Genomic DNA, 12758 nt, shown 5'->3' on the forward strand with positions numbered 1-12758 from the left:
AGAATATCATTTAAAAACCTTCATTATTTCATTCAAAAGCATCTTTTTGGCATGTCATTGCGAAAGACTCTAAAGAGGATATTAGTTTCATATTATAATTCTGAAGGAAATCTGTGAGATTTGAGTTCCTTAGATAATAATTCAGACTCCGTGGATCTTAATTTTGAACCAACTTCCAACACTGGGTATAGCAGAGAGGAAATGATACCATATCAGTTTGTGTCCTTGGATAATGCTTTGTGGGCTTGGAAATAATGCATTTTGTTTTTATGCATTTGGCAAGGGAAATCTAAAACAATAACACATTTATAACATGGTAGAAAAGTTTGTAACTGGCTTTATTACGTTTGTATTAAACAGAAAAGAAATTGTTTAAACAAATTTTTGTGTGCTTCTATTATATTACACTACAATCTGTAGACCATTATCTATATGTAGTCCAAATGAATATGATTTTAAAATTTTCTTTTGTAACTATTTTATTTTAAAATTTATTTCTTTTATTAAAATCATGCCTGATTCAGGGAGATGACAGGGATCCTCCATATGCAGTAAAAAGAAATGCTTTATAATAGGTTAAAAGAGCTTTTGATTAGTCTTCATGTTATGGTAAAGGAAAAACAATTAATAAAATCTGGTCCATTAAATTTTTAAGCAGAGAAATTTGTATGATGCAGTTTCAGATTCACTTGTTTTATAGCTAATCCATTTTGGTTTCATTGAATATGAAAAATATCTGAAGTTGTTTAACTGGATTATATTAGCGAAGATGATCAAAGCACCTTTAATTTCTGCTTTCCATTAAGGACTTTTTTGTGTATGTGCTGATTTGTGCTATAGTCTACATCTGCACATATGCATTTAATTTAAGTGCATCATGGATTTTGTATACCTAATCCTTCCAGACCTCTTGGCGAATTAATCTTGAGTTTTTCATAAATGTCACAATTTTCACTAAAATGAACCTGTAACAATATAAGTTTCGAAAGTCATTGTAACACTTTGATATGTTACATAAATGGGAAATGCACTTTTTAAAATGCTAGTTATTCTGTCATACACACTCCCCTTCAATTTTAGTATCTTCATTTGTACTGGATACTTTTATTATTTATGGGAATGCTTGTCTTCTAGAGTAAAACTCTTTATGTGCTGAAAGGAAATTAAGGAGGTTTGACTCTTTTACTCCATTATTGCAATTAAGAATTTAGCATCATCAGTGCCAAAGGACAAAAAGTGTTTCATTTGCCCTAGGGGGACAGGACAGTGATAAGATGATTTTTCGTCAAGGATCATTGGGTCGTAATTAAGTTACATTCATGGCTATTGCTTTTTGAAGGATGATTGGTAAATGACAGGCTTCATGTGCTTAGTACGGACAGTGTGCAGTGGGGTTTTTTCTCCCTCTGTCAGAAAATCCTGTTGAGCCTGATAATGTAAATGTGGCATTTTATTCTGAACAAAAGAGCAGGGAAATGAGCTATCTTGTCTAATCATTCAGTTGTTTAACACCGACTTCTAGTTTAGACTCAATTGGCTGGAAAGCACTTGACATGTGAAGTTAGTGCTGTTCGGAACGCATGTTTGAGTAAATTTTAAAGTAAGTGACAGCTAAATTGTACCTAGGGAAATTACAAAGCCTTCAACACAGTTAATTTTTTGGGGAGGATTAGTTGTAATTGCAACACCAGTCTCCTTGAAGATTCCTCATTTATAGATGATGAACAGAAAAAACATTTAGCTATTTAAGGACAGATTCTCTTAACAGAATAATTTTTATGAAGATGATGGTTTCTCTTGAGTTGATTTCTCCCCATATTAAAATCTGCTGAAGATTTATAGAATAGTTTGTTTTTAGGATGATGAGTTTGTTTTTCATTTCTTCTTAAAAACTTTCCCACCCCCGGCTCCACTTTTCTCTATTGATTTCAGATTTGAGAGCTTTTCAATCAGTAAGGCCTTTAGGTAAATTGCCACTTCGATAACACTTTATGTGTAATGTTGAAGCACTTTGTTCCAATTAAAAATAATATTCGTCATCTTTTTTTGTTTAAATTAAATATGTGCTCTGGATTGAAAAGTTACTTCCCATGTATAAGTAAAGAAACTAAGTTGAGAACTATCGATAGGTGAATAAAAAAACAGTTGTCACAGGTCATTCTGCTTTTAATAATTCAAGATAGTATAGAACACATGGATGATTTTACAGTTGTATCTATTAAAGAATTTATTTGAGTTAGAGGGCTTTTTTTTTTTGCTACCTTGAAGGAAATATTTATTATTTTTTATTTGTTCTAATTAGTTAAGCATGATCGTAGAATGCATTTGGATACATCATATATAAATGGAGTATAGCTTCTCATTTTTTTTTGATTATACATGATGTAGAATTTCACTCGTCATGTTGTTATATATACACATACAGTAATAATGTCAAATTCATTCTACTATCTTGAAGAAACTATTTTTATAATCATTAGATGCCTGCATCCTGCCTTGTATTTGCTTTTCTGTTGTTGATAATTATAGCATATTTTAATTTCATTTTAAAGACTAAAACAAGAAGTAATATTAGATTTGACATATAAACTTTGAACTTGCCTTTTGTATTTTCTTTTATGTAATAATGTAAAAATGTAGTTTTATATACAGTCATATGTTTTTAAATGAACAATTGTTCTAGAATGAATTTTGATATGATCCAAGTAAACCCATTCAAGATAATAAATGTAACTCTTTTTTTTTTTTAATAGAAACAGAATGTTTTTTAAATTTTTATTTATTATTTATTTTTATGTGGTGCTGAAGTTTGAATCCAGGGCATCACTCATGCTAGGCAAATGCTCTACCACTGAGCCACAACCTCAGCCCCATAATGTAACTCTCTTTTAAGTTTTCCAATTACTTAGTGGTCTGCCGCTTTCCCATAAATGTGTGTATTTTTAAAAAATTTAGAATTACAGAATTATCTTTTCCCCCAAGTTTGCCTTTATTTTAGGCTCCCAAAATTTTGACAAAGCTTACATTTTTAATTTGCATCAATAAAAATACTGCTTTTTTAAAGCCAGGTGTGGTGGTGTAGGCCTGTGGACAAAGGCTGTGGCAGGAGGATCATAAATTTGATGCCAGCCTGGACAACTTGGCAAGACCGTATCTCAAAATAAAATTGATAAAGGGGCTGTAGACATAGCTTAGTGGTAGAATGCTTACCTAATATGTGCAAGGCTCTGGGTTTAATCTCTAGTAATACAAATGCATACATATATATATACACATGAATAACTTTTTAAATGATTGGGTTTTTTGTTGTTTTTTAATATTTATTTTTTAGTTGTAGTTGAACACAATATCTTTATTTTTATGTGGTGCTGAGGATCGAGCCCAGGGCCTCACACGTACTAGGCGAGCGCCCTACCGCTGAGCCACAACCCCAGCCCCTAAATAATTGTTTTTTATTTGCATATATAGTTTTATTCATGAAAATTGTGTAGTTCATTGAAATTTGGGGGGGGTGGTATTTAAAAATGATATAGATTTTTATTTTAGAGATAGCAGTATGTTATAGAATTGATTTTCTTTTTGTATTCTTTGAGGTTTGTGAAAAACAGTGACTAAAATTTTTTTCAGGAATGGACTTTTAAAAACATGGATATAAAACTTAGAAATTATGTGTTTATATTGAAATATAAATTTTGAATGTAGAATTAATATATCGACAGGATATTTTCAAGGATTATTGTTATTTTTGAGAAGAATTTAAAATCATTTCTGTTATACAAAGTGTACAAAGAAAATCATAAATCACATTGAGTCGCAGAAGTTAGAAGTATATCGATTGGAAATGTGTTGTCCCACATTTTGGCGGAGAAGCAGTTTCTACATTTTCCTTTTGCTATGTTGCAACTCTTTATGATTTCATTCTGTCTTATTAAAGTTGTATTTTCACATGATTTTATCTGCTGATGTGAAACATGTGAATAGATGATCCTAATCAACACAGATCCACAAACCCTTGGGAGGGGAACCCAGCCATTTTTGTGATAACCTGTTTTTTATCACCACTTCTAGGAGTCTGAGCCATATGTAATACTTATGGGTTGAGATCCACATCCAAAGTCCTATGAATATACAACTCTGTTCATGGCGATGCTAATTTTAGATGCTTTTCACATTTTTTTAAAAATACTTTTTTTAGTTGTAAATGGACACAATATCTGTATTTATTTATTTTTACGTAGTGCTGAGGATCAAACCCAGTGCCTCACACATGTGAGGCAAGCACTTTATCACTGAACTGCAGCTCCAGCCCCGCTTTTTTCACATTTTTTATTTCCAGCACCGAGTTTTCAAGCTTTTATAGGCAAGGCAAATGATGACAAAGTATGGGAGAAATACACATTTTTATCTTTTTAAAGTGGCATGATCCACCCACAAGTCAGAATGCAGTTTAATGGAGACAGAAAAGAACCAATTAGTCATTTATTTCATTTCTGTCTTCAGTACACTTTGTATGAAGTGTCCACTATAGATGTCTAATTGATTTTATTGGCAATCCTAAGAGCAGTAACATTGGTACTTAAAATTACTAACAAATGTATGGATTATTTCCATTTTGCTATTTTTGTCTATTATTGTTCTGAGCATGTGTAATCTTCTGAAGGATATATTTGGAGACCAGAGACATTAACATGTCGCTTTGATTGACAGAACAATTATTCATTCATTTATTGATAGGTTTGACCTAATGTAGGGCAAATAAAAGTGAGACAATACCATTCTAGTTTGGGGATTGATCTGAAAAAGCAAATCTTGCCAGTTTAAAACAAAACAAACATCAATATGTATTAGTTGTACTCTTAAAAATGCTTTAGTAGTTTTCCACTCAGTGGAATTGTAGAAAGGCAATAACTGAACCTGTGTCTGAACAAGGGAAAATACTGATTATATAAAGCTTTATATCATATGTGGTAGCTACTATAGCATTTCTCTTGTATGACAGTAATCTAGCCTGCAGCATCTACTTTCAGTTTTGAAATTAACCTGTAATTTAGTCTTCACCCCAAATGACAAAAATTCAAATGACTCTGTGGGGTGCCAGAAGATGCACTGTAAACAGGGCTTAGGAAGGGGATAAGGTAGAGTTCCATCAGGATTGGCTCATTTTCACTGTGTCAGTATTATTGTACTGAAATTAACACTTCTTCATTCTATTTTACTTTTTTAGTACAGCTTAAAATCTTAATCTAGATAAAATAGTAATCTGATCTAGGGCAACGTAACATTTGCATAATGGACAGGCTATAATAGGAAATTTGAAAAGACTTTTGTGAAAACTGATGTGAATGTAAGAGAAATTTATATTCTCTACAAAGATACTGTTAATTTCATTAGTTATACTTTGTCTCTCTCTTTCTGACCGTGCTTCTTTTTAAATCTATTACATACTCTATTTTTTAAAAAAATCTTTAATTTCTTATACCAGATTGTAACACCTTAGTAGATTATGCAGACAGCAGTGCTTTTCATGTGCAATGAGATGCTTTGAAATGAAAGTAGAAGTCCAAAGACCTGCCACCAATACTTTCCTCTGTTTACTTAGTTGTTTTAGGCAAATAAGTCAACCTCTAAATGCCTTAGTTTCTTCATCTCTTTAAAAATAAAGAAGGTGGCAAGTAGAATTGGATTATATAATATCTATAGCTTGTCTAAGGTCTCACATATTTCTCAAGCTGCCATTTTTTTTTGAAAGGAAAAACGATACTTTTTAAGCACCCACAAAATATATTTCTACATTCTTGATAAGAAACTGACTGAAATGAAAATGACTTTCTTTTAATTTATTGCCATGTAAAACAAATACTTTGACTTTATAACTGGAAATAATTTTTTTTTTTGAGAGAGAGAGAGATTTTTTAATATTTATTTTTTAGTTTTCGGTGGACACAACATCTTTGTTTGTATGTGGTGCTGAGGATCGAACCCAGGCAGGCGCACTACCGCTTGAGCCACATCCCCAGCCCTGGAAATAATTTTTAAAAGTTTAATCTCTAAGGAAAAAATATTTAGAATTCTTCTAGAATTCACTGATTCACAAGTATATCCTAGTTTTAGCAATAAGTTCCTGTATACATGAATCTGAGGCTATTTCCTACTCATCTGGTAATAATATGGCAGTATGAAAAATATTATGGTAAAGTTGAAAAGTGCTTAAAAATTCCTTGGTACCTTTGGGCACTTAATAAAGTTTTCTAAATCTGCAGTTTATCAAAGGCCATAAAAGCCTTTAAGTAGTAGTTGAGAAAAATATTTGACAGTAGTCCTTGTTTTGAGAAATAATATATTCTTATGACAACTTATTACATATAGTCAAATTTTATTTACATTAAAATCAGAGACTGCCTTCCGTCTATTTTGACCTTTCTTTCTTCCTAAGTACCTTTAAGCATAATAATAAAAGGTAAAGCAAGGAAATAAATAATAAAAATAATAAAAGGTAAAGCAAGGAAAATAGTGTAGTTTACATTTTGATTGATCTCTGTGCATCTCTAAACTTATTGAGACTAAATAAATATGCCTTATTTATTTATTTTAATCCCCCCCCCCCAAGGGATGACTTGTATGCTGCTCTTCAAGCTACCATTGACTGCTATGAAAAGTATAAAATATTACCAAGGATTCATGATGTCTTATGTAAACTCATAGAGAAAGGCGAGACAGATCTAATCCAGAAAGGTAAGTTTCCTAAACATATTAGTGTAGTTGGATTTTTTTTTTCTTGCTTGCTTGCTTAATTTGAACGTGAAGAGAAAATTTTACAGAAGACAAGCACATTCAGAGATGCTTTGTGGCATTTCAGAATTGAAAAGAAATGTATCAGGTAGATTTTAAATATTGTAAATGTCCCTTGATTTTCGATAAATGTTTCTTTTAGAAAAATTATCCCCTATTATTTATTGTGCTTGACTTCTTGGCATTCTGCCTTTATGAAGATTTTTCTTTAACCTTATCCTCACCATTTCTCTTTGAAGTTAGTCTTAGGTACTTGATTTTATATATGAATACTTTTAGATAAGGTATATGACAGAAAATTGGTTGGTAAAGCTATGTTCTTGAAGTTATTCTTGATATTCTTTTTTTTTTTCCTAAGTTGTAGATGGACACAGTACTTTTATTTTATTTTTATGTGGTGTTGAGGATCAAACCCAGTGCCTTCCACATGAGAGGCAAGCAGTCTTCCACTGAGCTACAGCCCAGCCCTTATACTTGTTTTTAAGATAAAGGTTTTTAAAAATTTATCCAGATCTTCATATGATATTGTGTTTTAATTTTTTTCTTCTAATACATATTTTTTTCTTTCCTCCTATCTAGCAATGGACTTTGTGAGCCAAGAACAAGGTGAAATGACGATGCTCTATGATCTCTTCTTTGCTTTCCTACAAACAGGAAATTACAAAGAGGCCAAGAAGATCATTGAGGTGTGATTTTAACTACAGTATTCTAATTGTACAGCTATTTAGACTCTTAATTAGAATACATTTAAAATTTTTAACCTTTAATTACACTTGTTCTGATTCATGTTAATAGAATTCAGTGCCAATAATGGGGTGGGGGGGAATCGGCCAGCTTCCTTATTGTATATAATTACAGTTCAGAAAAGGCAGTCTGGTTGTATATTGAATTTGTTTCCTCACTTTGTTAAATTCACTATTATATATCAAAATGATATTTGCATATTAAATCTTGGATTGTGGAACAATTAAATTAAACTGGCATTCCTGGGTGTAAAGTTGCTAATCCTCTTTGCCAAAGAATTCTTTGTTCTTAAAAGCAGCAGAATTTAATTTGCTGCAGACCATGCTCAGATTTATTTGTAATGCTTGTCTACAAGTTAATCAGCCAAACAAGTGCTGTCTGCAACTGTTTGGCATTTAATTTAAATTTTCTTTTTCTTTCCTCGCTATGGTAAGCAGCTTATGGGAAATGGTAGGTGACAAACCTGGCCTATTTAGGATTAATATATTTTATCTAGGCTTTACTGAAATTTTTGTTACTGGAATTGATAAGGCAAAGGGCAACTATAAAGTCCATCCAAATTGTGATTAATTTCACCATTAAACAAGTCTTTGTCCAGTAAGAAAATAAAGCATTCTACAGAAGGTAGACCCATTGCTTTAAGAAAAATTAACTTATGATATTAAAACTGTTCACTTACAACTACAAAAGTAATCACATTTCTTTGAAATCATACTTTGCTTTTACTCCATGTCCTTTTCCAGAAATGTCCATGGTAGGCAGGACACAAAGGTGGATTTGGCCTCCTTGTGTATATGAATGACTCCTTATCCTGAAACTCGGATTATAGGCTTACAATCCAGTTTTCTCTTAATGTTTTTCGAAGAAGAGAAAAGTCTAATGTGGAAAAAGAAGACTGTAAAATTAATTCAGAACTTCTCTTTCTCTGTCTTATGATTCAGATCTGCCCATCTGTCAGTATCTTAGTGCTTCTTTAGTAGTTCATTTGTATTTTCTAGAAAATGGCATAAATTCTTCCATTGCAAGTATGCAGTGACTCTAAAAACGAGAGTAGTTGTCTGCTTCTTGATTTACCACACTGTATGCGTGGTCTTAGTATTAGCAGGTCAATGATCAGAGTAGAAATGGAGCTTGGGTTTTCAGATAATAGCAATGAAAGATTTCTGCAGGAGGAAAGTATGTTCCTTTCTCTGTGTAATAAGCAAGATATAATAGAAAAAGCCACAGGCATTGGAGTAGTCCTCCTTTTACCATCTACTTGCTTGCATGATAATGGACAAGTTACTAAACCTTTCTAAGCTTCCTCATCTGTAAAAGGGTGTATATATATATATATATATATATATATATATATATAATGTCTTTAAGATTCAATCACATAATATATGTAAAGCAGCATGCATGTTTCCTGGATTATGGTAAGTGATCAATAATATTAATTCTCTTTGCCCCTTGAAAGTGGGGATTGTGTTGTCTTCTTTTCCCCACATAATTTTCCTTAGCCTAAAGTACATGCTTTCACACAAATCATCAGAAGACTGTCTCTTAATTACTTTAGAGCTTTGCTAGTATGCATCATTTAGGAATAACTGTCTACTGACAACAGAATTTTCAGAGTGGATTGTACAAAATTGTTTAAAGGATCAAGAATAACTGTACAGACCCACTGTAATAACCAAAGATAAGATAGCAAGATGTGTAATATATTAGAATATCCTGAAAGGTTTTTTCTGGGATTTTAAATAATGATTCATTGAGGATGAATTAAGGTGGGAATTTGCTTTTTTGCCATTAAAATTCAAGATATAAAATTGTCTAAGGATTATTGAAAATATAAAATGTAATGAAAATTAATGACCTCAGACTGTAGAAGCAATACGAAAGAATTCTATAAGTATTGAGTAACATTCTTATCATTCCTCCAAAAGTAATAGGGTCTTATCAATGGGTAGATTTCTGTGCAGTTTAATTTTCCAAAGCTTTTTTGTATTTGAAGCACTATGGGTAATGAGATAAGCCAGACCTAAAAATGTATACATTAAATGATTTCTGTGTTTAGATAGATAGGACCTGTTTTGTTTTCAGAATGAGTTTGTGTGTGTGTGTATGTGTGTGTGTGTGTATGTCTATACATATATACACATATATATATATTTACATATCATGTATTATAGATAATACATTTAACATTTTGTTTCTACACATAGATTATTATAGAAGAGTGGAAATAGCTAATTTTAAAATATGTATTCTGTATTTTCTGAGTTTTCCACAATGAGCATATTTACTTTTACATTTAGAAAAATTATTATTTTCTTCCAAAAGGAAAGAGTAAGAGAAGAAAACAAATCAGGTTAAACCCAGATCAACTCTCAAGTAGCTAATATGAAACTCCTTGTATAAACTCCTTTAGTATATAAAGATAACTGCTATGTAAGACTGAGAAGTATATATAGTTCTGAGAGTTCATGAAAGGAACTTATTCCCTGTGTAGGAAGTAAGGAAGACTTCTGGAGGAAATGGGTTTTGGTGGATATGGTTAGTTCTTTAACATTCATGCTTTTAATGGGGATGAGAAGCATGTTAGAGTTAAAGAGAAGAAGTAGGAAAGGGGGGTCTCCAGTTCACTCATTCTGGGTATAAGATTTGTTGAGAAACATCTTGGAAAGATAGATAGTTTGAAGATTTTAGAGACTCTTCAATATTAGAATAAGGAAATTAGAGGTAATTCAGAAAACAGTGGACTCTAAGCAGTGTTAAATTTTTTTTTATACCATCAGAACGTTATCATCTAGATTAATGGGGGCTTTTGGCAGTGAGATTAATAAAGATCTGAGTTAGGACAGTGGTTGTAGAAGATTTTAAGATTCTTATGTGTTTGTTTGTTTGTTTTTTACAGTGGAATGCATTTTGATATACTTTACACAAATGGAGTACAACTTCTCATTAAGATTCTTTACTTAGTCATCCCAAATGATATGTAGTAATTGAAATACAGTCACTTTAGTGAACAGAAGGTGGGGTGAATTAATAGAGACATAAGACAAACTAAGCTCTGATTCAGATCCAGTATAGCCTCTTCTATCATGAAGATTGAGATGAGGCATTGGCAGATTTCACTTGAAACTTCCTGAATGCAATTCTTTAACAATAAGGCAGTTTAGCATTTGAGCTGCTTCCCAGTTTGACCATTTCCTCTCTCCCTCTTTTTTTCCTTCCCTCTTTCTGTTCATTCCTCTCTTTCTCCCTCCCTTACTTTAACAAATAATAATTGATCATGTCATATTGGCTACTTAAAAGACCATCCTTAAAAAATAAATTATAAAATTCAGTGTGTGCCAGGTGTGGTGGCACACATCTGTAATCTCAGTGGGTCTCGAGGCTAAGGCAGGAGGATCACGGGTTCAAAGCCAGCCTTGGCAATTTAGCAAGGCCCCAAGCCAACTAGGGAGACCCTGACTCAAAATAAAATATTTATTTAATAAAGGTTTGGTACTTAATCAGTGATTAAGTACCCCTGGGTTCAATCCCCAGTAAACCCTCCTCCCTTTTGACCAAAAGGCAGTAGTTGTATGCTAGGAATAGAGCTCAGTGGCTGAGCACTTGGCTAGGATGATTGAGGCCCTAGGTTCAATCCCCAGTGCCACACACATAAAGCAATAGTTGCTATAAAATAAAGTGTTGTAGAAAAGATCTATTTCAGTCTATGTTTTTCAAAGGTAATGCTCTTTGGAAGGAGAACTGCAAGATTAATTGGGCTAGGTACAGTGGCACATACCTTAAATCCTAGTAATGTGGGAGGCTAAGGCAAGAGGATCTCAGATTCAAGGCCAGCCTCATCAAATTACTAAGAGTCTAAGCAACTTAATTAGATCCTGAGAATAAAAATAAAAAGGGATGGGGATGTCACTTAGTGGAATTGTCTAGTACATTATTAAACATTTAACAAATGTAAGTTTGATTCCCTTCATTTTTCTTTTTAAATTTTATTATTATTACTTTTACAGTTCCGTTTAGGTTGCTGAGTCTGACCTCAAACATTGATCTTCCTGCCTCAATCTCCTGAGTTGCCTGGATTACAGGCATGCACAACCACACCCAGCTCTATATGGCATATATAACATTGTTTCCTTTTTTTTTTTTTTTTTGGTAGTTGTAGATGGACAGAATACCTTTATTTTGTTGGTTTATTTTTTTGTGTGATGCTGAGGATTGAACCCAGTGCCTCACACATGATAGGCAAGTGCTTTGCCACTGAACTATGGCCCCAGCCTCGAAGTCAACCCTTTTGTCTCTTCTGCAGACTCATCTTCTGGGAACTATCTAGTTCTTTCCAGCATTCTTATGGCACATTCTGGAATTCATTATGTATGCCATTGAGGAAATGTTTACAAATGAGTTTTATAAACTTATATGAGTATATCAGATACAGTTTATTAAATATATTCTATAGCTCTCCAATTATGATCATTTTTTACACACACACCACCCCCATGGAAACAAGTAGAATTATACATCTTATTATTTAAAATATGTCAAGTATAAAGACTGATTGTTAATGCCATTGCTCATTTAGTGTTTTTTGTGGTTTTTCTGTTCTTTTATTCAATGCATAATTCACTTGGCTAGTATGATTGAGGCCCTAGTTTCAATCCCCAGCACCACAGTTTATATATAGTTGAAATGAGTTGAATCATGTATCTTACCTAATACTTTCTTCACCTGTCAACACTGCTTCTCAATTCCCCTCCAGTGAACTCCTCTAATGTCATAACTCCTCTCATTTTTGGGGGGTGGGAGGATGGTATGGGGATTGAACTCCGCACCCTCAACCACTGAGCCACATCCTAGTCCTGTTTTGTATTTTATTTAGACACAGAGTCTCACTGAGTTGCTTAGCGCCTCGCTTTTGCTGAGGCTGGCTTTGAACTTGTGATCCTCCTTCCTAAGTTCCCGAGCAGCTGGTATTAATAGGCGTGCGCCACTGCACCTGACTAATCATTATTTTTAATGGTCACATCATCCACTATAAATGAAATAATGTTTATTTGTCCCTTTCTTCTTTGAGGAAAATTTTCATTGTAATTAGAAATAATCATGATTCATATCTTTATTAACTACAGTTATACTTGGTTTTCAGATTATTTACTTTAGATTATTTCTCAGGACTGGGTCAGCTGCCCCTACCATTTTCAAAGTGCCTGATAAAGACAGAAATGCTAATG

At 32.8% G+C, this 12758-nt stretch overlaps 1 protein-coding gene across 1 annotated transcript in view; it reads left to right on the forward strand.

Moving 5' to 3' along the window:
* The window catches only part of Lrpprc (leucine rich pentatricopeptide repeat containing), a 105770-nt gene that overhangs the window by 58873 nt on the left and 34139 nt on the right, over nt 1-12758 (forward strand). The window contains exons 24-25 of the mRNA XM_005324518.5: nt 6608-6732; nt 7369-7475. Of these exons, the coding sequence (XP_005324575.1) occupies nt 6608-6732; nt 7369-7475 (232 nt within the window). The remainder of the gene's footprint in view (nt 1-6607; nt 6733-7368; nt 7476-12758) is intronic.

Source organism: Ictidomys tridecemlineatus, chromosome 12 (genome assembly GCF_052094955.1).
Source record: "Ictidomys tridecemlineatus isolate mIctTri1 chromosome 12, mIctTri1.hap1, whole genome shotgun sequence".
Lineage (NCBI taxonomy): Eukaryota > Metazoa > Chordata > Mammalia > Rodentia > Sciuridae > Ictidomys > Ictidomys tridecemlineatus.